The sequence below is a fragment of the Aspergillus costaricaensis genome, assembly GCF_003184835.1.
Source record: "Aspergillus costaricaensis CBS 115574 unplaced genomic scaffold BO79scaffold_2, whole genome shotgun sequence".
Classification (NCBI taxonomy): Eukaryota; Fungi; Ascomycota; class Eurotiomycetes; order Eurotiales; family Aspergillaceae; genus Aspergillus; species Aspergillus costaricensis.
Window position 1 is genome coordinate 452,986 of NW_020291802.1, and position 27,327 is coordinate 480,312.

The 27,327-nt window shown below is 50.5% G+C and overlaps 9 protein-coding genes across 9 annotated transcripts; 5 read left to right on the forward strand and 4 right to left on the reverse strand.

The window, feature by feature from the left end:
* Positions 1-642: 642 nt before the first annotated feature.
* BO79DRAFT_242213 (nucleoporin Nup120/160) lies at positions 643-5,124 on the reverse strand. Its single transcript, XM_025685190.1, has 3 exons — positions 4,390-5,124; positions 2,174-4,315; positions 643-2,121 (listed from the first exon to the last, which is right to left on the reverse strand). Exons 1-3 carry the CDS (start codon positions 5,027-5,029, stop codon positions 887-889), a joined length of 4,017 nt encoding a protein of 1,338 aa, XP_025544324.1. The 5' UTR covers positions 5,030-5,124; the 3' UTR covers positions 643-886.
* Positions 5,125-7,317: 2,193 nt separating this feature from the next.
* Positions 7,318-8,324, reverse strand: BO79DRAFT_267652 (uncharacterized protein; the record flags this gene model as incomplete). The annotated part of the gene is made up of 3 exons (XM_025687065.1): positions 7,318-7,556; positions 7,608-8,112; positions 8,280-8,324. 3 exons carry the CDS (start codon positions 8,322-8,324, stop codon positions 7,378-7,380), a joined length of 729 nt encoding a protein of 242 aa, XP_025544325.1. The 3' UTR covers positions 7,318-7,377.
* Positions 8,325-9,559: 1,235 nt separating this feature from the next.
* BO79DRAFT_223965 (uncharacterized protein) lies at positions 9,560-10,300 on the reverse strand (the record flags this gene model as incomplete). The annotated part of the gene is made up of 3 exons (XM_025683636.1): positions 9,560-9,574; positions 9,724-9,944; positions 10,006-10,300. The coding sequence occupies 3 exons, from the start codon at positions 10,298-10,300 to the stop codon at positions 9,560-9,562; spliced, it is 531 nt and encodes a 176-aa protein (XP_025544326.1).
* A 1,495-nt stretch (positions 10,301-11,795) lies between these two features.
* On the forward strand, positions 11,796-13,126 carry BO79DRAFT_164204 (uncharacterized protein). The gene is made up of 4 exons (XM_025679178.1): positions 11,796-12,099; positions 12,168-12,196; positions 12,273-12,410; positions 12,476-13,126. Exons 1-4 carry the CDS (start codon positions 11,925-11,927, stop codon positions 12,851-12,853), a joined length of 720 nt encoding a protein of 239 aa, XP_025544327.1. The 5' UTR covers positions 11,796-11,924; the 3' UTR covers positions 12,854-13,126.
* A 253-nt stretch (positions 13,127-13,379) lies between these two features.
* BO79DRAFT_284116 (uncharacterized protein) lies at positions 13,380-15,869 on the forward strand. The gene is made up of 2 exons (XM_025688218.1): positions 13,380-13,884; positions 13,956-15,869. Exons 1-2 carry the CDS (start codon positions 13,500-13,502, stop codon positions 15,668-15,670), a joined length of 2,100 nt encoding a protein of 699 aa, XP_025544328.1. The 5' UTR covers positions 13,380-13,499; the 3' UTR covers positions 15,671-15,869.
* Positions 15,870-17,414: 1,545 nt separating this feature from the next.
* BO79DRAFT_164210 (uncharacterized protein) lies at positions 17,415-20,312 on the forward strand. The gene is made up of 3 exons (XM_025679179.1): positions 17,415-18,228; positions 18,301-19,744; positions 19,798-20,312. Exons 1-3 carry the CDS (start codon positions 17,488-17,490, stop codon positions 20,235-20,237), a joined length of 2,625 nt encoding a protein of 874 aa, XP_025544329.1. The 5' UTR covers positions 17,415-17,487; the 3' UTR covers positions 20,238-20,312.
* Positions 20,313-20,872: 560 nt separating this feature from the next.
* On the forward strand, positions 20,873-21,552 carry BO79DRAFT_24527 (uncharacterized protein). The gene is made up of 2 exons (XM_025685457.1): positions 20,873-21,169; positions 21,251-21,552. The coding sequence occupies exons 1-2, from the start codon at positions 20,967-20,969 to the stop codon at positions 21,345-21,347; spliced, it is 300 nt and encodes a 99-aa protein (XP_025544330.1). The 5' UTR covers positions 20,873-20,966; the 3' UTR covers positions 21,348-21,552.
* On the forward strand, positions 21,393-23,144 carry BO79DRAFT_24532 (uncharacterized protein). The gene is made up of 4 exons (XM_025685464.1): positions 21,393-21,715; positions 21,792-21,835; positions 21,888-22,072; positions 22,135-23,144. The coding sequence occupies exons 2-4, from the start codon at positions 21,833-21,835 to the stop codon at positions 23,060-23,062; spliced, it is 1,116 nt and encodes a 371-aa protein (XP_025544331.1). The 5' UTR covers positions 21,393-21,715; positions 21,792-21,832; the 3' UTR covers positions 23,063-23,144.
* A 1,013-nt stretch (positions 23,145-24,157) lies between these two features.
* BO79DRAFT_164219 (uncharacterized protein) lies at positions 24,158-27,159 on the reverse strand. Its single transcript, XM_025679180.1, has 7 exons — positions 26,596-27,159; positions 25,974-26,497; positions 25,807-25,918; positions 25,389-25,756; positions 24,944-25,333; positions 24,698-24,887; positions 24,158-24,642 (listed from the first exon to the last, which is right to left on the reverse strand). Exons 1-7 carry the CDS (start codon positions 27,089-27,091, stop codon positions 24,533-24,535), a joined length of 2,190 nt encoding a protein of 729 aa, XP_025544332.1. The 5' UTR covers positions 27,092-27,159; the 3' UTR covers positions 24,158-24,532.
* Positions 27,160-27,327: the final 168 nt, after the last annotated feature.

Consider the following 27,327-nt stretch of genomic DNA (forward strand, 5'->3'; position numbering starts at 1 on the left):
GACTCTGGATGCCTTGACGGCAAGGAACAGGGAAGAAATCAAGGAAACTCGACCCAAACTAATCCTCTCCGGTATAATCACCCGGCATATAATATTTCTTCCATGACAAACTAGATCCGGACTTACGTGGACCTGATCCCACATGTTGACTTTTTTACAATGATTCCACCAAAAATATATAATAGTACCACTGCGTTCTTGGGAAGTTGTTTCAAGAGAGAAGATCAACACACTCCCGATGTTCTAGATTAGAACAATTCGGTACTTGCTTGAGCTAGATGGAACCCACAACGGGATAGAAGAATGATTTCTCTAGGCCTAGAATAGAACCTATTTGCATTCTGCTCTTGCCTTTTTTACCTTACTAGCCCGCTTTCTCAGACGAGTTAGTACTTACTTACTTTACAGGGCACATACATACATACACGATCCCTTGCAGCAAGCCAGCCAGCCGCCCCAGATCGATCGATCGAGCGAGCAGGAAGTATGCGGGAGAGAGGAGGGGGGGGGAAACAAGGAAATTGTCCGTCCGTATCGGAGATTTACCCTTATTAAATATAGTTAGAATGAATAATTGGTGAGGGTGATAATAATAATAATAAGAGGATTTAATGAGGACAATGGTGATCACGATGTAACCGAATCGATTTGACTAGACTAGACTGGACTGGACTAGTGTAACAAGGCAACTACCTAGCTAACTAGATATAGATATAGATGGTAGTGACTAAACTAAGAGATTCCTTCAACTCCCGTATTTATTGCGTAGTAGATGACTGGATGGATGGGGAAAGAAAACAAGGAAAATGAAAAAGAAATTGTTAAAAAAATGAGTTAAAATAAGGAAAAGTCAAGCGATATCAGCCTTAAGCTAAAAGTAGCAAATCTACGCGAGAAGCATCGTATCATCATGATCCTGGCCACCGCCGACAGGATCACCGTCATCGAGAATTCCAAATTCCCAATCGCCACGCTCGATACGGCTGACGCGATCCAGCTCGGTCTGGAACTCGCGACGTAGATGGTCCAGCGTTACGATGACGCGACGTTGGGGGATTGTGATGGTGGCGGATGTGATGGAGGATTTGCTGTCGCGACGGCTGGAGGGACGGATGGCGGTTGGGCTGGCGCTGAGGCGACGGTGTTGGTTGGGGTGGGATGAGGAGCTGTAGGGGGTGGTGGGAGAGGCCGGGCCGCCAGTAGTACTGGTGGTGGCTTCGGCGTCTTCCATGAAGACGTTTCCGTCGTCGTCGGCGGGGGCGAGGCTGCTGCGACGGCGGTCGGTGAGGGGGTTGAAGGTGGAGGAGGATGGACCGTCTCTGTCCACGAGGATGTAGGATTCGCTCTTGTCAACGCAGGCGAGGAGGTTGATGAGGGAGAGGAGCTCGTGGCGGATTTCCTTGCTCTCCGGGTCGTCTTCCTCGACGGGTCGGTTGTCGTCGGCGGTTTCTCGCGCCCGGGCGAGGACCAGATGGGTTGAGTGGTCTCGGGCGTGGCGGAGGCGCTGGACGTTGCGGTAGGCGATCTCTGCTGCGCCGCGGTAGTCGCCCCGTGCGATGCGGTATGCTTGTAGGATTCGCTGGTAGTCGGGGGTGCTGTCGGCCCATTTGCTCTCTGTGTCGAGGTAGGAGCTGAAGGAGGTCTGTTTGCGGGCAAGTGAGGCCAGGATGTCATCTACGTGGGAGGCGATGTTGGGGATGAGCGTTGTCGGGAAGTGGAGGATCTTCTGTAGTCCAGCGGTGCCGGGGCCTGAGGCGGCCAGGATGCCGGTGATGAGAGAGCTCAGGGCGGACTTCTGCAGTGCGCGATCTCTGTATCTGGCCAGAGCCGAGTATGCCTGGTCGAATTGGCAGTTCTGTAGAGAAGCATAGAACAGACGTGAGAGGAGATCGGCCCGTAGGCTGGCGAATTCGGGATCTTGCTCGCTTCCGTGCTCACTGGAAAGTGCCTGTAGCGCGAGGCTGGCGAAGTCGGCGACGTGGGAGAACGAGCGCGCATGTTCGAATATCGTCAAGATGTGTTGGAAGTACTTGGGAAGACCGTTGTGGAAGCAGTCCACGGAGACGATGTCGAGGAGGGTCGAGGACATCTCGTGCAGGTTACCCAGGGGTTTTCCGCATGCTGTGCAAGGTCAGACAGAGGATCACAACGTGTATGTGAGACGAGGACTTACAAAGAAGATAGGCAGCTTTCCGGAAATACAAAGCCGCAGTGTCGTATTCGGACATGGCAACATACAGCCGACCCTTGACATAGGTCGCCCAGGATGTGCTTGCTTGGAAGCGGAGGAAGTCCCATGCAAGGTCGATGTTGTTCTTAGCGATGAGGTCGCATTGTATATAGACAAGAGCATTGGGATAGGCGACTTCGCCTTGACGAGTCACCCAGGAGAGGATGTCGCGGATACCAAGAGATATCGTGTAGCTCTGGGGCAGGCCGACGGCTTGACGGGGCTTGATATCGCTGGCGAACAGATCCTCAAGGATAGTCGCTATCCTCTCACCACCCTTATTTACTGGCGCTTCCTTGACAGAGAACGAGGTGACGGGCATGTCGTCGGTGGCCTTCGCCGGTCTGTCGGAGCACTTGCGGGAATTCGAGCTCAACCAAGACATCATCTCGTATTCCCTCAGGAGAGTTATGATAGTGACAAACAAGTCTGCGGCGTCGAACGTCGACTCTTCCTCCTGCTGAACTTCACCATCGATGAAAAGGATCATGTACAAGAGGTCTGTCAGAGTCTTTCGCGTAAAGGAAATCGTCTCTTGGACACCGTTGACGATGACCTTGACACCGAAATGAGTGTTGACGAGATCAGAGTCCTTGCCAGGGAAGCCCAGCGGAATCGTGTCCACGAGGGTGTAGAACACTTCATTTGGCAAGCTGAAGATGTTCAGACGCTCATTAACGGCACCAACCAGACCATCGTATGTCTTGTTGGAGATTTGCTCTCCAAAATCACATCGCTCGCGGAACGCCTCCATTCTATCCTGCACAGAGATGGAGGGTTCAGTGAACAGCTCTGCTTCAAGGGCGCCCTGGCATGCCACTTCGAGTTCGGGAGCGAAGCTCCTCCGGAAGCTGGAGGCAACGTTCATAAGGTGAGAGGCATCCTCAAAGAGGCTGCCGATTTCCGAATCCAGGTTCCGGTGCCTCCAGCGATCAACGATTTTAGGTGCTTCTGCGCGAAGCTCTGGGCCCGAGTTATGTAGAATAAGCTCGGTTGCGCTGCATTCACGAATTACAGCACAGCTGTCGGAAAGGACCATCCACGGTGTCTCATAGTAGGTGTCATATGCGAGAGAGACTGGCTCAAACCTTCTCTTGTTGACATCATCCGCAATCTGCCAAAATTGGCGCCACTTCGAGTCTGTATCTGTTCGGTACCGTGTGAAGTCCATCGCATCATCGGCGTACTTGCGAAGAGAGACAGTGGCAGCAACGGTAGAGCAGAGCCTTTCTGCAAGAGGGGCGCTTCTCTTCAGCGTGCTGGGCGACGACAGAGGTCTGAGTGCCTCCTGGTAGATAGAGAGGGCAGTCTCAAGGACCTCCGTCGAGTATTTGTTGGGCTGCAGGAGGAATTCGAGCCACTTCTCCGTCGGATCGACCACGTCAGACAAGGCCATAACGGGGGGATATGCCTGACCGCGGGTGTCCATGACTGTAGACGCCCAGTTGGACTTCCAATCCGTCACCAGGGTTTCGAAGTTGAAATGCAGCGTAAACAGCTGGTATAGACTGCTGTTTCTCCACAGAACCCACAGCTCCATGCGCTTTCCTTCCTCAGCAGGCTTGATCTGGAAATCGGCGATGCTCCAGAACATGCTCCCGGTCGAGTCGGGATCCAGAGGCTTCAGTGCAGCACCCGGGTACAGGTCCTCGATAACAAGCGGCGACGTCAGGCCTCCCTTGACAGCCCAGAACTTGAAGAGCCCGTCTTCGAACGGCGAGTAGGTGACAACATAATAACGGTACGCACCGTCAAGCGCACGCTCCATGTTAAAGACCCTGATGAAGGAAGTTTCGGATGGATTCAGCGAGTACAAAGATTCCTCCGACGGTTGCACATCACGGTCCAGTAGGTCCTTCGTAGCGGCCAACTTGTTGGTAGCAAGGTTCCAGATCTTGAGCGTGTGGTTCAAGCAGACAGCGAATACATAGGTCTGATCAGTTGTAGTGGCGATAGCGTTTGGCGCGCTCAATTCGAGGGTACGTCCTTGGTATTTGATCGACGGCTGCGCATGCCATTTGACCAGCCCGCGAATCGACGAGCCCCAAGTTCTCTCGTCGAATGTCAAGGGAGACCAGTGTGAGCCTGGAAGACATCAGATAGGTCAGTATCGCAGTTATATGACAACTGGTGTTTTAGAACAAGGATAGTGGGATTACCATCATCACCAGACTTCCTGGTCAAGCGCAAAAGCGCGCCATTGTCGAGAGACACGAACAGCTCGAGCGGGCTGCTCGCATGTAGACGGTGTGGATAAGAAAATGTGAGAGGTGCGGGATTGAAAGTCTTGCACCAGTCGGAGATGTTGTTGTCAATTGATGCAGTCCTACGGAAGAACTCAGGGCGTAGTGTCAAGGTGTGGAGAGTCTTGGAGGTGGTGATCACGAACACGCTCAACGCTTCGTGCTCCTCCAGATCGGCAAAATCAACACCTGAAGGGACAATGCCTTCCTCAAATTCCAAGCGCAGTGTTACATTGTATTCGTGGTGCTCGATACCAGCCTTGGTCAGATCCACGCACTGGATCTCCAAGATCTTGCTGTTATCGACAACCCTCCACAGGTAGGTTCGGGGGTAGACATTGCGTTTGCGAAAATAGATCGAACCCTGACTCGCTAGGTATCGTTTGGAAAACTCGTCTTCGTCCTTCGCGACCGGTTCGTCACGGTTGGGGCTCGAGATGACCGAGAATCGCGCGCGGCTTTGCGTACTTTCTTGGGTCGAGATCGGGATGTTGACGACGGTGTTCGGCGAGTACGGCCGGAGGTCGACTCGGGTATCTTTGTAGATTTTAGCCATGACTGGACTAAGGAACAGACCACACTTCACGATCTGGAGTTAATGGTCAGTTCAAGTCTCCATGGCCGATGGAGGTAATTGGAGGGAGGAGTCGCTGCACGGCGGAGTTGAAGGGCAGAAGCTGAAGCTCTTTCGGCGCTCCAGAAAAAACAGGTCTTGGCGCCGCCCCCAGCAATAAAGCTGCCACCGCCTTGCTGCATCTCCGCAACTACACCAATCGATTCGATGGATAATGCGAATTGACTCTTCCTACAAGAAATGATATACTAGTCAAATATCGGGGATTCCCGAGGCTATTATTATGTACGCAGCCTATACATGCAAGCAAAACAACTATAATCATGAACTCGTAGCCTGAGAATCTATCCGCGCCCTTTTCAGTCATTCTCCAAGTCCTTGGGGCTCGGGTCCCCAATACCATCCTCATTGATAGCGAACAGGCAATCGCTCTCAGGGAGACATGGGCTATCATAGATCTTGCAGACCCGAGTCTCACCCCGTCCTTTCTTCAAGCTTAACCGCGTCGTACTTGCATGCGCAATAATGTTACCACCGATCGGCTTCTTCGGGTCGGGATTGAACATTGCACTCGGGCCACCATCCACCTGGGCAACGACCTGATTCGTAATGACGACCGCAATACCAAACTCATCAGCGAGGCGCTGCAGGGTACGCATGAACTTCGCAAGATGTGTTTGTCTCGACGACAGTTCACCACGACCGTTGAAGTCTGTCCGGTACAAAGAAGTGGCAGAATCAACGACAAGGAGCGAGAAACGAGTCTCGCACATCATCTGCGAAGCTTGGTTGAGTAACTGAAGTTGATGGTCTGAGTTGTACGCACGAGCGTATGCCACATTGTCCAGCACCTCTTCTCCCACCAGCCCGTATCGCTGTGCAACCGCCAGTAGACGCACTGGTCGGAAGGTACCTTCTGTGTCAATGTATAGACATTTTCCTTCTCCTCCGCCCATGTCAAAAGGCAATTGGCAAGTCACGGCGAGTGTATGACATATTTGACTTTTTCCTGTCCTGAATTCTCCGAATATCTCCGTAATAGAGCCTGTCTCGATGCCACCTCCAAGAAGGGTGTCTAATTGCTTAGAGCCTGTCGTGATTGAGATAAGTTCATTTCGTCGCGCATGCATTTCGGTTGCGGTAGTAAAGCCCATCGGCACAAGCTTCATAGCTACAAAGTTATGGAGTCAGACCAGATATTCGTCACAAGTTCCAATGCCACAAGAGTAACACTCACCCTCAACCAGGACCTTGGTGGCTTTCTGTTCCGAAATACCCTTGATTTGTTCCAACAAACGTTTCGGCCTATACCATACGCAAGAACATGGTTGTGAGCAGAGCTGGAATTGGGCGATGACACATGATTGGCAAAGGAAAGACGTACGTATATGCAACCGACTCAACAGTGTTGTATCCAGCATCAACAAACAGCTTGATATCCCTACTTGTCAGGCCCGAAACACCCTGTTACGAAAGCATCAGCACTTGAACTTCACCTACACATCGCCAAACATATTATTTTGCCGTTTGAGTTGCTCACCTCTAGGGAAGAGAGTGGCGTGGGCGCTCCGGGGCCTGGAAGCCCATCGTCATACTCATTTTGAGTATCAGCGTCGGCAGTCATCTTTCACAAAGAATTCAAACTTCTGTAGCGTCAAAATCCAGTGGCCTCTGTAGCAATACTGCAAAGATCTCGGGGGAATTGGCAATGGATGTAGCCTGTTAACCGCGCACACACGCGTCTAGATCAGTTGCGGTTTCCTGATGTAGTTCAGATTTCAACACTGCGTGGATTGCAACACACAATCCAGCTTCCGTGTGCAATAAGGCAAAACTGTCCAGAAACCCGTGGTTTTTTTTTTTTTTTCTAATTCTATGGTGGCAAATTGCCGTTGTCGCAGCGCGTTATTCAAGTCATGTTGAGATTGTGGACGCGTCCAGGCAGTCGCGACATCACGTGCCCACTGGCTCGTTGCCTTGGGTGGGCCATTCACCTACAACTAACAGTATGAGTCCACTTTATATCTACGTTAATACAGTGACTGCCAGGCCAAACCTGTCTTATTCGATGCATATGTAGCACATACTTGCTCTGCATCACAAACGAAAGGAAAAGAGATACATTTTGTTTCCGTTGCATGTCCTGCGCGCTTCCAGGCGTGCATTTGTTTCGCAACATAATTCGTCATAGTAACCGAGGCTTATCAATGACTGAATGATATCCAACGATTCGTTCATAGGCCCCTCGATAGTATTCGTTGCCATTGCATGTTACATGGTCAACAGCAGAGGCTGCCCGGGAGACTGGCAAAACAACCTGGTCTCGCACCTCATAACACGGCATTTGAAAAGCCTTGCGACCTCGTCGGTGATGGCGTTCTACGGCCTTCGAGCGTCTCCTGGTTAATGGCTCTTAGTTGGTATATCTCAGCTGGGTTCGTCCGGATATTCTCGTCTATGAGTTTGCTGATTCTCCTTCTGAAGCTCTCCGATGAAGTGCGGCGAAGCCCTGTGTATGCTTAGCTTTTCGAGTCCAGGCCAATGTACTTCAGGAATTTACCCTCTGGCGTTGATCTTCTTTTGTAGCTATCGAAGGGCTTCTTGACCCACGAGCTTCGCGCACCAAACCACCTTGAGCGACGCTTGTCTAGATCTGGAGAGCATTCCGGTTCAATACTAATGGGGCCATCCAGCTGTAGAGACTGGTTGGTTGGCGAGAGAGAGATGTACTCTGATTGTCCGTATTCGATGTCTAGAACCTTGTGGGAGTTGCACTGGTCATAGAGGCTCGGGCTAGGTGCCGGTTGGTATGTCCGCTCAAGACCTTGGATATCATCTCCTGTCAGCGCCATCAACGTCGGCTTGGGTGCCGACGCAATACTTTCAGGTCTACTACCCGAGTGAGTGGTGGACTGTCTCGCAGAACGGCAATCGGGTGTCCATATGCCTTCTACTTGAATTCCCTTCTCCAAAGCTCTAGCACCAAATGGTATCTCGCTCGGTTCGGCCAGCATGGGTTGCATCTCTGCTTTCTGTCGTGCTTCGGCGGTGGCATACTTCTGTGTCTTTCGCCTGTTGTAGGCTAGGACGATGAATGAGTACACCAGTACCAATGCCTTGACGTGTCAGTGGAATGTATGCCAATCTAGTACTGGATCCTTACCAAAAGACCTGCGAGCGCCTAGTCGCAGGTTAGCGGCATTCCTCGTTCCAAAGGCCTTGGGGATCTTACAAAGCTCAGTTTCTGCCAGAGCGCCCAACCAACCCAGAAATTCATGATGCGTTCGGTGAGTGAGAAGTCTTTTGATGGGGGATGCAGCCGCTGTAGATGCAGGAAAGCAGTAGTCTAAACTAGACACAGGTAGCCCAGGTGACTGCGCTGGCGTGGACTGTGGCTGTCACAGACACTTCTGTATGAAGAAGTATGTCGAGGTCGGCGTTGCTGCTTTAGTTGGTAAGCCCGGGGGGTTTACTGAACGATGTATGATGCTCAAAAATTGGATGTTGAGAGATACAACCTACCAGGTAGGATAGCAGATAACTGGTCCTTCGTAGAGTTTGGTAGTCGAGGAAGGTGCAGTTATGCTGCAATGGGGGAAAGAAGGTTCATGGGTGAGGTGAATGCGACATGGTAACAATGATGCCAGCTAGATTCAATAGTGTAATATGTTCTTTCATCAGTGGACATGGACTTCAGATATTCACCAGGAATAACGTGCCGCATATTCTATGTACACTTGAAATGAAACAGTTTCCATGATGCCATAATTTGTCCAATGAGGTGGCCAGCAGGGTAGACAAGACTGGGATGACCATAATATATACTGCTGCGGAACCGAAGCCCAACACCGTGACGAGTAGTTTGGTAAGTAACAAACATGAACAACGATCTACATTTGAACATTAAGGGGTAAAAAAAAAAAAAAAAAAAAGGGGGGATAGCAAGCAGAGCGACAAAATTATTAGTAAAGAATTGAGAAGGGATGATAGTTGCTCATATATAGAAGCAAAAAAAAAACAGCAAAAAGAAGAGAATAGTAGTTGCCCAGCCAAAGTGCCAATTTCCCTGTAACGGGACGGTGTAATCTGGCGACGCCATCCCGGGGTGGAAATGTCTCTGCAGAATTGCTTCCCTCAAGGGTCACTTCCATTGCTTAGCGCCTCATAGCATCGTGGATTACTCGCACGAGTACAATGACGACCCCGGGATTCGTACCAGGCACCAGTCCCGCTGGCAATTACCTAAGCAAGGTTATTGACTTGGCGGCTGACCTCCCACCGGACTATCCGTGACAGATATTAAAAATTCTTATTGTACCTCCCTTATATACTGCTTACTGATACTTGTATTCACTCGATGCTTGCTCATATATGGGGGAAATGTATATTTTTTTTTTATATTAGATATAATTCGATTTAGTGAATATGTCATTACATTACCCACTCCTCTAGCCGGTGTGAGGTTTTGACAACACGGATACACACTAGTAAGGTTAAATGTGTCCCCTACGTCTAACCGTAACTGGCCTATTACAATCAACAAAATCTACTAATACAATCACCATGGCGTCTAAAGATGCTTTCTTTCATTCCCCTCCGCTCTGATATTGATACATGGTTCGTGCAATAGGGTGAGACGGTAGGAATTAGCGCTGTGCTCGAAAGAAGCAACACACATTCAGCGCCACAATAGGTAGACGATGCTGCGATTCCCTCAAGCCACCCACCCGCACACACAAGACTCCAATAGAAGCAGCTAGGCCAACAACCTCACACATCTCTAAAGCCCCTGCACCTTCTTCTTCCCAGGATACCGCCCCAGCGCTTGCATCGACCCGAGCAGCACTCGGCGCTGAGAGAACATCTGCTCCTATTTGGGGCGCATCTGCTGCCACGGCTATCTGTGCACGACCCTTTGGAACAGGTGTGAAAGCGAGAACAGTCCACATTGGACTTACAACCTGCGACACAGAAACCTTGATTGCAGATTTGGCCAAGGTTGCATTGAGAATTGTCGCTGCAGAGAGGGGCGGCTATTCTTTCCGGAGTGGAATCGCTGATAGCTTCGACATCGGCATTGTAGTCGCCATGAACGTCACGGCGCAGAGTAGTAATCAGGCGGCCGGTTCTATCTTCACAGCAGGGTGCGGTAACTTCGCGTCTGATATTTTGGGGGAGGACAGTGGAAGAGACTACTCCGGCCAAAATGAAAATCGATAGTATCGATAAAATCAGCGCTGAAAGTTTAGGCATGGTGATAGTTGATAGTAAAGTAGGCTGGGGACACAGGATGTTAGATCATACACCTAGACCCCGAATTGATTGTGTCGCCATCTCAGACGGGAGTCGATTATCTGCCCGTAGCAAAGCGTGGAGAGCCTGACCTATACTTTTTCAAGTTATGGTGATATCTAGATCACCAGGGGAATGTGCCAGAGGAATCAATGTGGGATGTCTCAAGAAGACGATAGGATGAGTGATAATACAATATAGACACCCAGTAGATATGGAAGGCACCCCACCGTCTCAGTCATGTTTGGCAAGAGCTTCACGGGCAGGTACCCTCCAAAGGTGTGTGTTGACCGCATGCTACTAGGTCGGCAGCCTTCAGGAGCACAACATTGGGAGGCTCTTCCCGATATTTAATCAGATACGAAAGGCGCGAATATAGCTGCAACTGGGATATGTATATGCTGTGTATGTGTCAAATGTAATAGTAATGAAGATCCAACAAGATGGGCCAATCGTCTTCGGGCTAGAGCACAATCGACTCGGACGTCTATAGTCTGCTAGCCGAAAAGAGATCAACACCTACAGAGCGCATTGTACAGAGTATGCTGCTAGCATCTATAAAAGTCTGCATCAATCTAGCTAGCCAGAGGCATCTAGATAGACTTCAATGAAGCACAGTCGGCAGAGGTTGCATGTGCCCCCTGGCTTGGGAACACAGCCAATGGGATATCGTATCGGATAGATTGGCATGTATGAGGATGGGGTTCTGCAAGCCACAACTTCTGACTTATGAAAGTGACGACGCCACTGCAAGTAAGTATGATCTACAGCGAGCTATGTCGCCTTGCTTGATATGAATGAACGTGAGCTTTCCCAGTGGTAATCTCTTGCAGGTCATGGTCATGCAGACTAGCATGCGGCAAGGGGGAAACAAAGCAACAAAAACAATCATTGCAATTTAATAGCCACCATAGAGTTCAGAAGAACTGTGGGGAATTGGGGGACAAGGTAAGTAACCATTGATAGTCAAAGTAGAGTTGTAGTCATGTAGTAATGGCACCAAGTAGACTACGTATACGATGGGATTGTTGACGTTACCAAGACAAGGGGATGCTTAGTCAGGTGATGAATAAACCCCCTCATAAAAAAGAAACATGAATGGGGCACAATGACGCTATCTCGGACACTAGTATGGAACTACAATGCCTGGGATAAAGGCGATGATGATATGCCCAAGTTCCCCGGCCTTGTTTTTCGACTAGTGAGAGATCAAAATGCCTGGCTAATCTGGATAGAGTCGTTGCACACAACTCAGTGGCAAATCGACTGTGTTGAGTGAACCATTAGTATTTTTTTTTTTTTTTCTTCTTCCAATTTTTTTCTTTTACCCCTCGCAAAAGTCGGAACGACCCCGTCCAACAGATTGTGATTGCACCGCCAGCGGATGAACCACCCTTTCATAAATTGAACCGATGCCCGAGACCGCCGATCATGTGAGGTTTGAGCGTTGTACATCCTGGCAAGCAACTCGCCCGGTTCAGGTCTCGCCATTGTTGCTTGACCACCTCAGCATATTTATTCTCTTGTCAGGGACCCTCTGTCTCTTTGCGTCTACGCGACTGCTTCCCTTCCTTATCATTTCACCATGGCGCCGTTCCGCAACTTCTTGTCCAGAAAGTCCACTGCCCCCAATGGCGGGGAAGTCAGTGCCGCTCCCACCGATAACTCTGCTAGCCATGCCTCACTCGACACTCAAGGCTCGAGTCCTTTGAACTTCAGGAAGAGTTCGGAAAACGAACCACCTGAATATAAACTCAGTGGTATACCACCTGGGTCCCTTTCAATGGATCCTTAATTTACCCCGCTAACTCTATCCTCTTCCCGCCAGTCGTCGACGCCAATGGAATCTACCATCCCGTATGTGAACCACTACCGTTACAATCACATGGCGGGTCTTATTCGCACGCGGAACAAGTAACTCACATGTCAATAGCCCTCACCTCCAGAGAAACAGGGCTTCTGGCGCAAGTACCCTGGTTCCCCGAGATCCTCGCACCATCGCGATCTCGTAAATGAGAATGAACCCTTCTCGATATCTCGCGAATCATTCGATTCGTATCGCCGATCATTTGTAATAACCCATCCGTACTTGATCTCACTTTCTTGTCGCAAGAGTGACTTACATTGCGCCTCCAGGATATCTCCGCCCGATCACCCGTATGCTATACCGATGCGATGCCATCTCGAACATCGCTCGACTCTCGAGTCTCCCATATAACATCAACACCATCTACGCTGTACTCCAACTTAAGCAAGCAACCGGAAGCCATGGAAGAAGAGCAATACGAAGAGGTTGCACTCGACGACGAGGAGGTCAAACCAAAGCGGAAGAGCATCTTCTCTCGGTTCGGTGACTTTACAAACGACTCCTCCCAGAACTCTAGTACTTCTAAATCCTCGACTCTTGGATTTCACATTCCGGGCCGTAAAAGAGGCCCAAGCAATCCGGGCTCAGAGCTAGGTACTTTCAAAGCACCGCCGGTTAATGCGGAATCGGAGGTGCATGATGCGTGATACGAGCGCAGGGGGTGTGTAACTATATACTGGGTAATTCATAATCTGTAGGCGTCTGGATGGGGATTACCATTGAAGTGTCATTTTTTTTTCCCTTTTGCTCTGTTCAATCACCCTCGACAGTTGTGCTTGTTGCTTGTCCGATTCATTGTGTGGGTTTTGGCTTAAATCTGATCGCATTGCGCGCTGTCGGGGCTTTGCATCGGTGACTTTTTGATGTTTCTTTAGATTCATCGCCAGAGTTCCTGCGTGCGAAATCTATCTTTTATCTGCATCCATAAACATGACTAGATGATCGAGACCATCTAATAAAGAATCAATAAACCATTTAAACCAATTTCCCTGATTCACAGTAATCCAGACCATCACCCGCGGGAACCCCATGAGATAGATAACCTTCTTATCAGCAAATGCAAACAAAACAAACCCAACCAAATCTCGACCGCCCTGTCCCCCGAAAAAAGCAAAAAGCGGTTAGGGAAAAAAAAGTCCATTCTCCGGGACAAATTGAGCAAGCTAACCCGCGGGCGGCGTACCATTTTATATTTTTTTTTGTTACCCTGTCTGATATCCCCGCCAGAGAAGTTTTCAATTTTTCTTCTCAAGGGTATAGCCTCTTTTTGTTCGATTTCCAGACATATTCACCATGGTCGGGGTAAAGCGTCGAGTAGACGCCGGTGACGAGCGCAATGGAAAACGGACCAAGACGCCGGTGTCCGTGCCCGCGAAGAAGAGCAAGTCGTCTGCGGCCCCCGTGAAGGCTTCCAAGTCTGTGGTGTCGAAGAAGGGCGATAAGGGTGGAAAGAAGGATAAGAAGACTTCTAGTAAGAAGAAGGCGCAGAAGGAGGAGTCTGAGTCTGAGTCTGATGATGATGAGGAGGATGATTTTGATCTGGATGATGTTGATGATTCGGAGATTGATGCTTTGGATGATGAGGATGATGAGGAGGAGGATGTTGATATGGAAGATGTGGAGGAGGAAGAAGATACTGGGAAGAAGTCCAAGTCTGCGGATGCGGATGCTCAGCAAAGTATGCTTGATTGATTGAAATTCCACTTTGGTGAAAGGTCTGGTACTAATGTGTTGTTTTCGTTCATTTAGATAAGTCTACGTCGCGCGAATCGCATGCGAAGCAAAAGGCCCTCCTGCAAGAGCGCAAGGCCGCCAGACCCAACGCTGATATGATCGGTCGCTCGAAGAAGCTGTGGGAGCAGCTGCGTCGCAAGTCTCATGTTCCGCTCGAGGAGCGGAAGAAGCTCATCAAGGAGCTTTTTGAAATCATTACTGGACGTGTGAAGGACTTTGTCTTCAAGCATGACTCGGTCCGCGTCATCCAGACGGCCCTCAAATACGCCAACATGGAGCAACGGAAGATGATCGCCACGGAACTGAAGGGTAGCTACAATGAGCTTGCGCAGAGCCGGTACGCCAAGTTCCTGGTCGGAAAGTTGATTGTTCACGGTGATGCTGAGGTTCGTGATTTGATCGTGCCTGAATTCTACGGACATGTCAAGAGACTCATCAGACACCCCGAGGGGTCCTGGATTCTCGACGATATCTACCGCACCGTTGCGACGAAGGAACAGAAGGCGAACCTTCTGCGTGAGTGGTATGGTCCGGAATTCGTCATCTTCAGGGATGACAAGAACGGCCCGCCCGATGCGGACCTCTCTAAGATCCTCGAGGCGCACCCCGAGAAGAGGGGCCCCATCATGCACTACCTCTGGGAGCTTGTCAACCAGCTGGTGCAGAAGCGCAACTCTGGTTTCACCATCCTGCACGACGCCATGCTGCAGTACTACCTTAACACTAAGCCGGGCAGCTCCGAGGCTAACGAGTTTGTTGAGCTGTTGAAGGGCGATGAAGAGGGAGACCTGGTCAAGAACTTGGCTTTCACCAAGTCCGGTGCCCGGGTGATGTCGTTGAGTCTGGCGTACTCCAACGCCAAGGACCGCAAGCTCCTTACTCGCTTCTACAGAGATACTATCAAGATGATGGCCGGCGATCTCCACGGACATTTGGTTCTGTTGACTGCGTACGAAGTTATTGATGATACCAAGCTTACATCGAAGCTGGTCTTCCCCGAACTCCTGAACCAAGGAATGGATGCCGAGGCTCGGAACGAAGAGCTGCTCTTCCAAGTGAACGACTTGACAGCGCGTATCCCCATCCTGTATCCGTTTGTCGGCGACCGGGTCAAGTGGCTTCTGCCTGACGGCGACCATGAGCTGCTGAAGGAGGTTCGTGAAATCCGTAAGGAGACCTCCAAGAAGGACCCCGAGCTTCGACGACAGGAGCTGGTCAAGGCTGCGTCGGCCAATGTGCTCGAGCTCATTGCCGCACGTGCCGACTCTCTCCTCGAGACGAGCTTCGGATGCCAATTCATCTCCGAGGTGCTGTTCGAAGCCGATGGAGACAAGAGCGCCGCTTTGGCCGCCGTGGCCGAGGCCGCCAAATCCAGAGCCGACACCAAGGACTCTCCATTTGTGGGCCGGTTGCTCAAGTCACTGGTTCAGGGTGGACGGTTCAACCCCGCCGAGAAGAAGGTCGAGAAGGTGCAGCCTCCGCTCAACTTCCACGGTCTTCTTTACGAGCAGATTCAGGAAGAGACCATGTCGTGGGCCACAGGATCCAATGTGTTCGTCGTGGTGGCTCTTGCGGAGTCGGACGACTTTGAGAAGAAGGCCGAGTTGCTGAAGACGTTGAAGAAGAACAAGAAGGCGCTGGAGAAGGCGTCGTCGGAGACCAGCAAGGATGGAAAGAAGGGCAGCCCGGTCAGCAGTGGTGCGAAGCTGCTGCTGGAGAAGATCCGGTAGAGAGTCTTTCCGTTTCGGTCCCTTAGCAGGAGGGGAACATTGTAATATTGGCCGGGATTTTTCTTTTACAAACGCATTTCATTTGCTCATCGAGGTGTTCGTTGGATTCTTATTATATTGATTCCTTTTTCTTATAGGTGATATCTCCATCTGTACAGGGTCTGTGATAGACATGGGACCAAAACGAGTCAGAAAAAAGCATTTTGATATTTATTATTTATTTAGCATGATTCCAAGACGTAGCAAAGTAATGTATTGCCGTACATTACACTTCCCCATAGTTAACCATAGGAAAGATAGTGTCAAGGTAGGGTAGCAGCGAGCGCAGAAAAGACACCCCCAAAACGGATGTTACCGCCCCCATGGCCCCAAGATTCTGAAACCGCACGTCCCGCGTTAAAGACGCCACTTCCCAAGAAGCCGGAGAAGCTGCACAGCATCCTCCCCAGGCATCTACTCCTGATGCATCTCAGCAGGTAGCCTTCCGGAGGGGATGGTGTTTCATAATCTCAGGGGGGGAGAAGATCTCAGCTCTGTACGGAGTTAGTCAGTAGTCATAGTAACTTAAATTAGTATGGCCGAATGAGGTTGGTTCCATGGTGCAGCTGAATTTAGGCCGAACTGATCGTTAAATGACGATCTCCGGGATTGGTTGGTGGTTCAGGAACCGGGCTGGAACTGGGCTTGTTGATGATGCAGTGATAGTAATGATGAGGGGGAGTGGAAATGAATGATCATTATATATCCTGGAAGTCTATAGGTTTAGTTAAATGAAATGCATGCACTTCAAGTAGCTGTCTGTGGGTAACCGAGAGGGAACAATGTACCATGGCTTAGATGATACTACTACTACTACTACTACTACTACTACTACTGTAGTAGCTACTTACTGTACATCCCCTGTCTGTTCGGTTCTTTGGTTCGGTCTCACTCCACCTCTCCAGTAGGTGTTCAGTTGCTCCATCTCTCTCTTCCGTAAACCAGTAACCCACTTGTCTCCTGAGGATTCTTATCGTCCTCAACCGTTGATTGAGGATCTCCAGCGACGAGCTCAGATCCCTGCCTAATTGAGATTGGTAGAGTAAGAGACGAAGGAAAAAAAAGGCAAAAAGGGAACGGGTGAGAAAAAAAAAAGCAGGGACAAGAATAATTATGGCAGTGGAAATTTCCCCAAACCCAGATTGGAATTGGTCCCCCCTCCTCGAACACTTTCTTTTGGTGTTGGACTGAACTGAACTGAACTGAATCGAATTGAACTGAACTGGTTGCATTCGTGGAACTGGCAATTTGACTCCTCTTCTTTCCTTTCCTGTTCGCGTCCTTGCTGCCTTCTCTCTCTCTCTCTCTTTCCCCAAATCTTATTCCCTCCTTTCGGTTTCCTTTTCCTTCTATTTCTTTTTTGCTTCTTCCCGTCTTCGATGCTTTTAATAGTTAATGCTTAATTCTAATTTGTTTCTATTTCCCTAATTTCTAATCGAAGTCCACGCTGACTTCGCTGCCACCGCCCTCCACATTCGCTGATTCGACCAGGGTAGTGCCCAACCTGTCTCAGATTGACTTTGCGATTGCATCTCTGCATCTCCAGCAGCAGATCCCCTCTTGCAGATATTACCACACTGACCTTCATCCCTTCAATCCTGGTCCTACCTGCAGGCCCAGACCTCTCCAGCTGAACCAGACGAGTCTTCATCCCCTCCCCTGGTTGCAGATGGCCTGGGTCTGAGCGCCGATTCCTGTCGTGTGCTGGGATATACTTTGATTTCTTTCGTCATTAGATACATACACCGGCCTCAACAGCTACACAGCACGGTATAAGCATGCTGTCCGCCGAGGATGCTGGACACTCTCCTCGTCCACCACCACCTCCAATCCCCCCATCGCCGACCCTCTCGAATCCCGATATGATCTTACCGTTCGACCACAATGAGCGCGAGTCCTCCACCCCGTCCCCGCCATTCAACCTCCCCTCTTTGTCCAACCTCCAGTCCTTTTACGAGAACCGCACGGCACCCGATGATGTCGACGACCAGGGTCGAGGCGTTGGTTCCGCCGGTATTGCTCTCTCATATGGCAGCCGGCCTCAGAAAATAGGTTTCTCGCGTCGCATGTGGCCAACTGAAGTTCAGGATTCTAGTCGTCGATTGTCGGACATCGGGGAGGAGGATAGTGTCTCGTCGTCGCCGGCGCACATGAGGACCCTTCCATTTCTGTCTCAGGCGGGTCGGATGGCGGGTTCGCCTGTCTCGCAACGCGAGACGGCTGAGGCGGAGGCTAGGGAAATGGCGGCGTGGAGCAGCTCGTCTAGCTCGACAATTAGTGGTGCTAGCGACTCGTCGCAGGACGCCGCTAAGGACCGCCAGGGGAGTCGCGGTACGGTGCAAAATCCTCACCAAGTCCCTGAAGGTGTACGGTCTGCGATTGACAGTCTGGAAGGAAATGGTTCGACTCCGAGTCTAATGGCGACCACGGAGAAAGGCGGATCTGGGGTGGAGCTCTCGTCGGCTGTTTTGAGCACCGAGGCGGAGAGAATTCTGGAGAATGCGAAGAAGCGCCTCACGGTATGTTGGCCATGTGTTTCAGGTCCGCTTATGAAATCCCGACCAGTGACTAACTGTCGCACTGGTATGCAGCTCATGGAGGGCAATCTAAGCCGAGCCCGTACGTCAATGCGCGCGTCCCCGTCGCTGTCGGCATCACCAACGCCATCCGTGGGTCACCAACCCCTGGGACTGGGTCAGCCAGTTGGTGGATTGTACCAATCCATCTCCCGTGCCGACCGCAGAGGCTCAGCTAATCGACCACGCGCAACCTATACATCATCCCAAGACGCAATTAATAACAACGGTCATTCCCGTGTTCACAGCGAAACAAACTTACCTTCTGCGGCGCAATCGAGTCTGCCTGCCGTTGAGCGCAATCTCTCCCGGTCGGTGAGCGCTCTCGGCTCAACCACGGCCCCCAACCTTCATCATGACGAGCGAAGCTTCCGTTATGATCCAACGCGTGCGTACCTCACCCATCGTGCGTCCGTGTCATCGATGCAAAGGCCACAAATCCGTTCTTCGCCGCCGGTATCGAACCCGCGAGCCGCCTCTGATTCACCGAAAGGCTTGGGTATTTCCGAGGAAGTAATCGAGGATGAGTCTTCAGAGACCATGAACGGGCCCAATTCGGTCCAACCAACTTATGAACCTCCCTCTCGATCCCAGTCGCAGCTGCAGGTGCGGGATCTCCAGGATCAGATGAAGGGCCTTCACATCAAGATATCTAGCCTAAAGGTTAGAGCCCAGGAGGATAACCTACGTCGACGCAGCATGCAAAGTTTGCGGACCCCGAGCCCTCTTTCCGCAACGGACCAATGGGCACCCAGTGCAGCGGAGGTGAAAGAGCGCCGGACCAATATTGACGCTAATACTGGGAATGGGCGGTCTGCTGGATATACGCAAGATAGCCAGCACCGCAGTGACTATGGAAGTGCAAGATATGAGCCCGAGGTTGGTGTCTCCAGTCAGACAAGTCTATCCCGTCAGACAAGTCAGAGAAAACGAGAACTGCCTTCTACCCAGGCATCGCATGCCGAGCCGACCTATGGGGGTTACGAGTCCAGGGAGGACGACGATGATGGAAAGTCTGTTGCAGGGACACTCTATGAGGACGCAGAAGAGGGTGAATATTACATAAATGGCGCCGATGATGGATTGGATCGCCAGGCCTTGGACGAGATCTTGCGCGAACCCCTGGATGATGAGTTTGATGATTCGTTGGAGGCTTTCCCAGCGGCTCCACAGAGCTTGGAGGATACACCACACGAGGAGCGAGAGGATGCTTTCGACTATGAGCATTTCATCCTACATAGCGCTCTAGGAAACTACACGCAGGCTCGCTTGCGACGCGAGAGCAATGTTTCTACCTCGTCAGTGGAAACGACGCGGCCGATCGACCATCGTTCCACTCGCCATTCTCGCGCAAATAGCACTACCTCCATATCCACTGTGGCGACGTTTGCTACGGCTACCGAAGGGGATCGTGATGATCTTGAAAGTGTCCTCTATTGGGACCGGAAGTTCAACGATGGTAAGGATTCATGAAGAGCATCTCACAAGGCGTGGGTAACTAACTGCCACTAGAGCTACGCAACAACCACCCTTCGGATGTAGATGATTCCAATGGCGCCCAATATGGGGAAGGCGAAGGAACCCCCCGGGCCATTCGCAGACAGCCCAGTCGCCGGGATAAAGCTAGCCTCTATCCTGAGACCAACTTGCCTCCGCGACGGTCAGATTCTGCAACCACCGGATCTACCACGCCGACATCCTTGGTATCATCTCTTGTGTCCACCGTCCGCGCGGCTTCTAGCCCTCACCCGAGTGCCACTGCAAAGGGGAATTTGGGCTTGAACGATGATGACACTCATCTCTTAGAGCGGCTGTTCCAGAGTCTGGGCAATGTCTGCTTGGACCTGCAGAACATCACAACGTCCGAGAACCCGGACCCGAAGCAGGTGCGATTACTGAGACGGCGCCTAGATGCGGCTCGACGCGTATTAGATGGGGAGCTTGATACGTAGATTGTACATAGTCCTATGTTCCGCGGGGAAGTGATACTGCCGGGGCTATTCGTGCTTTTGGCGTTTGTTGATGAGGCAGTCTGGGCGAGAGCCTTTGCTATGATACCCTGACATTCGATTTAGCCATTGCATGCATACACTTATTGGATTCACTATCTTTCTATTATATTAAGAAGAAAAGTTGCCAGTTGGTGCTATAAGCACAAAGACCATAGGCGAGTCACCACAGCGAAACTTCCTTTCCGAATCGGGAAAGTGGAGGTCACGATAAGGGGCTTCCCGATAAGGCAGTCCCCGCCCCCGCGCACGTGTTTGGCGATGCGACGCGCCGCGCGAAAGTCCGCTGCATCCACGCAGTATCTATTCGGTACTATCATTCTTACCTTTTCCTTTCAGGGCATTCGCTGCATCGTGCTCTCGGACCTCTCAATTCTCAAACCCTCAGTGGGGCTTCATTTTCAACCTCGCAATAATCTTGGCCCGATTTGGTGCGTTCAATCTGCATGATGCCTCCTAAATATAGGCTTACCCTTGGCACAGAACGGGTGCTCAATTCGGCTCATCCACTAGCAAAATTCATACTTGTTCTCAGCAAAGTGGAGAGCATAGTCGGTGTATAGTCGCGACGCCATTTTTGGAAAACCAACTTAGCAAGCGCACGCCAACCGGGGATACTGGTCCATCTTCGCGGATAATAGATCCGAGAACCAGCCAGAAAATATAGTGACGATGTCACCCCCGTCGAGGCGCCTTCTGATCTTTCAGGAGGCGCGTAATCCGCAAAGTCCATCCGAGATTGTGTATCTACCTGTCAATAAACTGGGGCTACCGATTTGCGGTGATGGCCCGGAAATGCCTTCCATGTTGGAGCTGCCGTTGCGGATCCTGAAAGCGTTCACGGATATTTTCAATCAGCCGAAGTACAAGGGCTGGTGAGTGGCGGCTCTTTTGTATATGTTTTGTTTTCTATCTGAGGGTATCTAAGGAAAATGCTAATGTTCAGCTTGATGTAGGGCGTTGGTAGGTGCTGGGCCGTACCACGATACTTCTGTAGAAGGGAAGTATTATGCTGTGGTGCTAGAGCAGGTTCAGGAGGTCACGGTTGCCTAATGTGTGATGATGATGTATGATCGATGGTATGCTTTTTCATGTTGTATGATCATGATGATGTGATGCCTTTTGCCTGTCCGCTCCCTATTTAGTCGCTCACTCCTTCCCATTTTCATGTTCCTTTTACTCTCTTCTCATAGATGTGGGTGGACTTGTGTTGCTTTTTGATTCCCATTCTTTTTGTATTAACTGTGGCTGTACTAATGGTCAAATTTCTCTTTTACTCATTTTCATTTGAGATACGCTGAAGACTCTACCTTTACTCTCTACCTGCACTGCCGGGCCTTCTGTGGTTCCTAACGCTACAGGACGGAAACAGCTAATAAGGAAAAAGCCAAGAGTGTTCGTGAAGTGCCTCGCATACTACAGTAAGTCTGCTCATTAACCTTGCATTCAGCCTCACATGAATGATACGGTTGTGCCAAGATTCTAATCTCCTCTTAGCTCCTTCATTTTATCGTTACGTCGTACTCCTCCAGAATCCAATGGTCTGATATCCTTTCCAGCAATTCCAGCCACATAAATCCTGACACGCACTAGGCGCCCAAGCTATTATTTCTTTTCGAGAAAGACAATGACCGATATTGGCTGTCGGATGCTACGGGTCTCCCGATAGCAGATGGCTGTCCTCTGCTCGATCTGACAGATAAAGAATTAGTTTATGAGACAGAGCTGCTGATGATGGTCACTAGTGCCATGGAAGCGAAGTTGATGCCCACAAATTAGTAAGTTGTGATTCGCCTATGAAACAGTAGCGTGGAGTGAGACCCTTGCTGACCAGCCACAGCAACTACCTTGCTAGCTATAAGATTGCTGAAACCTACTACGTGTTGCTTGAGGAACGCCTTGATGGAGGACGATTTCCGGCTATATCACCCGCATCTAACTCAGCGACTCTCGAGGATGGCGATTCCGTAGGTTCGAACGATGAAACGCCCACAACACGTTATCCGCCATCCTACAGTCTCTCGGACGTTGAGGATAAAGATTGTGCCGGTAGTGAAATCGTGGCTCCCTCTCAGATCACCACCAACCCCAGTACTTCTAGCGATGGTGGCATCTTGACTCCCTCTCAAAGCACCGCCACCACCAGAGCTTTCAGCCCTGTCGACGTCAACAAGCGCGATGATCCCAAACGAGACGAATTTACCGTTAGTGACTCTAACGGCCGTTCAAAAGCCAAAATGCCAGCCCCCAGTACTGGGAGTTCGTCCAAAAATCCCGATGTTGCTACCGACTACGACTCCGATAGGAATAGCGAACCTATAAATAATGGCCACAGATGCCATCATCCAGTTTCGACAGACAAAGTACCACCACGCCAGGACCCTCATCAGGCTGCGACCGATCTGATCTCGCAAATTAGTCGTTCAGGCCTAAAATGGGGGGCGGTGGGCCGTTCCGGTTATATTGAGTTCGATATCAACAAGGCGCCTATCCCAAAACTTGTCCCGGTCAGCCCTGATACGGAGAATCCAAGCAGACCAGACGCACAATCCAAGAGCAATCGTTTTACCCCATCAACGACTCGCAAGCCTCTCCCTCAGCCTCTGGCAACTGATGGCCTGTCTATTCGGCGTGATAAGCCTTATTGGACCGAGTTTGGTTTGCATTGGCCCCCCAGTGATGGGCCACTCTACATGCCCCCTTTAGACCCCAATGACCCTTATAAAGTACCGGATACACCGCTAGAAGTAAACTGGACTCCTCTTTGATATTGCTGCGCTAGATTTAGAAAGGTGTTTTGCTAGGGCTCATTTTAATTCTGTGACACCTCTCATTGAATCTTACTCTCTCCGTTTTCTTTATTTTGATAGTGACGTCCTAGGACTTTGATAAGTTAGCTAGAAGGCGTTGTCTAACTTGTGTTAGCTTTGATATGCCTTGTTATTCCTATATTGACAATTGAATGACGAGTGGTCAGCCACAACGATATGTTATGTTATATTTATCTGCTACTGTAGAGCAATTTGGTTATATGGTATCAGTAGACGACGGCACCTCTACCCCAACGAACGAAGAAAGAAAGAAAAGAAGAAAGCAGTACTATAAACCAGGGAAGAATGAACATAACAAGAAGGGGCTAGACAACTCATCTTTTCCTTCTCATCGAATATACAAATGCGCGTAGACCTAGTAGTAGCATTAATAATATACTACCTACCACCCTCAACCCCCCAATCTAACGAATAGTAGCAGCCAAACGACATGATGAAGTACCTACTAGTAGTAGACTAGTAGTAATTGTAAGCAGCAAACATGATATCAACCTACTACTACACGGTCACTGCACAGATTATGTAGAAGAGGATTTCAGTGTGCTGTATACTATATTAAAAAAAAAAAAAAAAAAAAAGAGCCCCAGTGAAGTTGTAGGACATGAATAAGCAGAATAGAGTTCTACTAACTAACTAGTTAGGTACTGGTTGATATATAGTAATCATTACTAGTAACCTGCTTGCCATGCTATACGAATTCGTCCCAACTCGGAGGGTACTACTAGGTACTAGGTACTACTACTCACAGTAATTGGGAGATTACTATGTATGTAGAATGTTCATACTTTCTTGAGAGAAAGATATGGGTGAATGTATGAATGAATTGACTACAGGGTTATATAATTCTAGAATTTATGGAGTAGGTTTGGAATAGTAGTAGTAGTAAAGATAATTAGCTGGCTACGTTGTTACTTGGAACCTATGTGGACATATATTTCTCGGATTGAACCAATTTGCAGATATCTAAGAGGGGAGGTGATAGGAGATAATGGTATATGCCTCAGGCGTGAAATCAAACACAGGTATGGATTTCGTTCGGTTACATTACTACAGGGGGTTTAGATTTTGGAAAAGAAAGAAACACGCACACACATAATCGCTGCATTCATTCTCCGTCCGTCCGTCCGTCCTTCCTGTCGTTCCTTTTTGCTTCCCTCGCATGCCCATGCCCATGTCCACGCCTACACTCACGCCCATCCATCTACACCATATACTAGAGCCAACAGGTCAATCATAGATTGTGATAGTGCAGAGGCAAAGAAAAGAGAAGCCTGCTTAATTCGAGGTTTGTTGTTGTTGTTAATGTTGTTGTTGTTGTCATCAAAGTCGTTTACTTTGTTTTTTTGTGCTTTCTTTCTGTTTCGTCAACCAGTGCTAGAAGAGCCTAGAAGACGCAGCAAGGCAGGATTAGGTGTAGACGTTCGTTGGGGGGAGGAGCTTGGCTCCGTAGCGGAGGTCGAGCGAGCGGGAGTCAGTAGGGTCAAAAACGGTGGCTTGACGTTGTTCAAGGAAGAGAGCTGTTTGTGATTAGCAGTGATTCAACTGAGGTTCGAGGCCTAATAGGGTACGTACGAGTCACTTTGATCATGTCAAACCAGCGAGCTGCATTCTCGTCACTACCATCCACGGCTTTTAGGATGCCGGTATCTGGTCGAGGAGTAGCCTTGGGCGGAAGGCTACGCATCTTCAACAGCATGTGCAGGATGTCGGAGAAGCGATCGCCTTGATTGGCGTAGTATGGTGGGCGCTTGTCCAAAGGCCACTGCGAAACGAGTTAGTATGCAGACAGACCGCTTTGAAGTATGGCGGTGAGCTTACCCGCTGAGCAAAGTTCTCGTCGTCCCAGGACCGGAATAGCCAGCACGTCCGCTCCACGCAGTTCAACAAAATGAGCGCAACCAGGAAGGTCTCGAACCAGCCACTTTGCTGGCGCTGAAGCAGTCGCCGCTCGAGATCATTCATAACCGACTTGCTCAGCTGCGACGCGCGTTTCTCGGTTGCGGCCCGCAGCTGGCTGCATAGGAGCTCGTACGACTCGCTGTTGGTGACACTGTCAATGGGCGTGCGGCCGTCGTCTGATGGCTGTGCAAGAGAGTGCATCGATGTGGGAGGAAGAGTTGGGTTGCAGAATGTCTTCCACTGCAATTCCCCGTCGGCCAGAATGTGAGTGGCAATCCAGAGTTCCAGCACCCGTTCGAGCAACACGTCCTGAACAAGTCAACCAACACTGCTGGCTTTCCGGTGATTCAAGTAAGGAACATACCTTTTTCTGCTGGCTTAGCTCCGCAGCAAGCAACAAAGTTGGTCTCATGAAGTCTGAAGCCTCCCGCTCGTAGAAGAACGGCGCAGTCTTCTTGATGTACATCTCGATCTTTCCGGGAAGATCATCTGCATCACTGTCCAGCAGATACAGCTCGTGTAGAGGGCCCTGGAATTGTGTTTCATCTCCGAGAGCCTGGAGCTGAGGGTCAAGCGTCGATGCGGGTGCCTTGTGGCCCTGGAGTCCGCTAAAGGTAACGTAGACCATGCTCTCCTCAAAATGGGTAACCTCAATACGTCCAGCGTAGTGTTCGAATTTGATTTGATTGCGGATACCGCTCACATCGTGGTAGGCAAGGGTAGCGTGCAAATCTGCGGTGGTTAGTGCGTGTGACAACCACCACCAAGGCCAAGTTACATACTTGCATTGTACAGCTCGAATTCTTCGGCAATGCGCGTGCGAATGCACGGGTGCTTCCACAAGCGGGCGCTCTCGACGCTGGCGCAGGTGGTACACGGGCTGTCACCGGAGCACTGGAGGCAGGACTTGTTAGAAGGCATAATCAAGACTAGAGGGCATCTAACTTACAGGCTTCTTCAGCATGCGACAACGAATACATGCGCCCCGCTTGCGAACTTCCTGAACCTCTCGGCGTCGGGCGGCGGAGAAGCGACCGCGCACTTTCGGTTTAGTAGGCTTGGTAGAGTTGCCAAATTCGTTCACGAAGCCCTTGGCCTGAGAGTTGGGGTTCATAGCAATAGGACGGGGGAAGGAAGCAGCGCGCTGTGTGGCTGCAGTGAGAGTGGGATCGTGTTCGTGGAGGCTGTCGAAGAGAAGCTGCTCCTGGGTGGACAGCTGCTGGTTCCACGAGGGACTCATCTTAGGCATACCGTCGGTAAGACCTGCGTCGTGATCCATTGGGAGACCGTGGGGCACCATCTCACTAGCGGAAGCAGCAATCATGGACAGTTGCGACTGGCGCGCATTGGAGGTGGGGTCCGGAGTCAACGAAACGTCTGGCAACGGGGGGGATGCGGCTGCGGCTTGCGGCTGATCTTGAGAGGAACTAGGCAGGGAAGGTACAGAAGAGGCGTTGGATCCTTGAGGAGTGCCTTGAGAGATTATAAACATTAGCGCGCCGCAGATAGACAAAGGAAGCGGGATGAGTGAATGGAGCTTGAGTGAAGGTAGGGTCACAACACAGACTTACCTGGAGCGTTGTTCGCATCTTCTTCAACCTGGTCCGGCTGTGTAGGATGACCTTGAAAGCCTTCAGCCTCGAGAGCCGGGTCGACGACCACGGTCTTTCCCCCGACTGTCACCGACTGAGTGTATGCAGGGCCCCGTTTCGTCTGGTCGGACGCACCAACCTGGCGCGATGCCTCGGCCAAAACATTAAGGCCATCGAAATTCTGGCGTGTAGTGAAGGGCAGATCCACCGATTTGCCCTTACTCGTCACATCCTTGTTCTGGTCGCCATCGGCGAGATCGGGAAGTTCGTGGAGTCGCAACAAGACGCGTTGCCGATCGCGCAACGGGATGGCTTGACACTTCTTCACGAGATGGTTGGTCAAGCTGTCGATGCGACCCTTGGGAAATTTCTCTCCGCAGGCCTTGCACGTGTGCTGGTAGCGATTACTGGCGTCCTCGAGTTTCTGGCCTCGAATAAAGAACTCGAGGATGAGTTGGTTCGGTTTGCGACCCATTGAGAGGGAAAGTGTGTGGCCGGGCGGGCACTCGGCAAGGAGGGACCGGGATTAACACAATAAAATGGGGGGGGATGACTCGAGCAAGGAACTGCGCGTTAAAGAGCACTGTAAAGATATTGTAAGCGACAGATCTACCGGGTCAGAAAGGCACAGCGCGCACGCTGAAGCCGTGAGACAGTGACGCACACAGGGTCTCGAGAAGACGAGGGGTGAGAGAGAAACGGATGGCAAAA

What these genes read in the sequence shown, in the direction of transcription:
- BO79DRAFT_242213 (XM_025685190.1), bottom strand. Translation starts at nt 5,029, where the DNA reads ATGGCTAAAATCTACAAAGATACCCGAGTCGACCTCCGGCCGTACTCG. An exon ending in CAGGAAGTCTGGTGATGATG is followed by an intron (nt 4,316 to 4,389) that starts GTAATCCCACTA and finishes GATGTCTTCCAG; the next exon opens with GCTCACACTGGTCTCCCTTG. An exon ending in GAAAGCTGCCTATCTTCTTT is followed by an intron (nt 2,122 to 2,173) that starts GTAAGTCCTCGT and finishes GACCTTGCACAG; the next exon opens with CATGCGGAAAACCCCTGGGT.
- BO79DRAFT_164204 (XM_025679178.1), top strand. Translation starts at nt 11,925, where the DNA reads ATGGCGCCGTTCCGCAACTTCTTGTCCAGAAAGTCCACTGCCCCCAAT. An exon ending in CCAATGGAATCTACCATCCC is followed by an intron (nt 12,197 to 12,272) that starts GTATGTGAACCA and finishes ACATGTCAATAG; the next exon opens with CCCTCACCTCCAGAGAAACA. An exon ending in ATTCGTATCGCCGATCATTT is followed by an intron (nt 12,411 to 12,475) that starts GTAATAACCCAT and finishes TTGCGCCTCCAG; the next exon opens with GATATCTCCGCCCGATCACC.
- BO79DRAFT_284116 (XM_025688218.1), top strand. Translation starts at nt 13,500, where the DNA reads ATGGTCGGGGTAAAGCGTCGAGTAGACGCCGGTGACGAGCGCAATGGA. An exon ending in GGATGCGGATGCTCAGCAAA is followed by an intron (nt 13,885 to 13,955) that starts GTATGCTTGATT and finishes TCGTTCATTTAG; the next exon opens with ATAAGTCTACGTCGCGCGAA.
- BO79DRAFT_164210 (XM_025679179.1), top strand. Translation starts at nt 17,488, where the DNA reads ATGCTGTCCGCCGAGGATGCTGGACACTCTCCTCGTCCACCACCACCT. An exon ending in ATGCGAAGAAGCGCCTCACG is followed by an intron (nt 18,229 to 18,300) that starts GTATGTTGGCCA and finishes ACTGGTATGCAG; the next exon opens with CTCATGGAGGGCAATCTAAG. An exon ending in GGACCGGAAGTTCAACGATG is followed by an intron (nt 19,745 to 19,797) that starts GTAAGGATTCAT and finishes AACTGCCACTAG; the next exon opens with AGCTACGCAACAACCACCCT.
- BO79DRAFT_24527 (XM_025685457.1), top strand. Translation starts at nt 20,967, where the DNA reads ATGTCACCCCCGTCGAGGCGCCTTCTGATCTTTCAGGAGGCGCGTAAT. An exon ending in CAGCCGAAGTACAAGGGCTG is followed by an intron (nt 21,170 to 21,250) that starts GTGAGTGGCGGC and finishes AGCTTGATGTAG; the next exon opens with GGCGTTGGTAGGTGCTGGGC.
- BO79DRAFT_24532 (XM_025685464.1), top strand. An exon ending in AAGTTGATGCCCACAAATTA is followed by an intron (nt 22,073 to 22,134) that starts GTAAGTTGTGAT and finishes GACCAGCCACAG; the next exon opens with CAACTACCTTGCTAGCTATA.
- BO79DRAFT_164219 (XM_025679180.1), bottom strand. Translation starts at nt 27,091, where the DNA reads ATGGGTCGCAAACCGAACCAACTCATCCTCGAGTTCTTTATTCGAGGC. An exon ending in AGATGCGAACAACGCTCCAG is followed by an intron (nt 26,498 to 26,595) that starts GTAAGTCTGTGT and finishes TAATCTCTCAAG; the next exon opens with GCACTCCTCAAGGATCCAAC. An exon ending in ACGAGAACTTTGCTCAGCGG is followed by an intron (nt 24,888 to 24,943) that starts GTAAGCTCACCG and finishes CTCGTTTCGCAG; the next exon opens with TGGCCTTTGGACAAGCGCCC.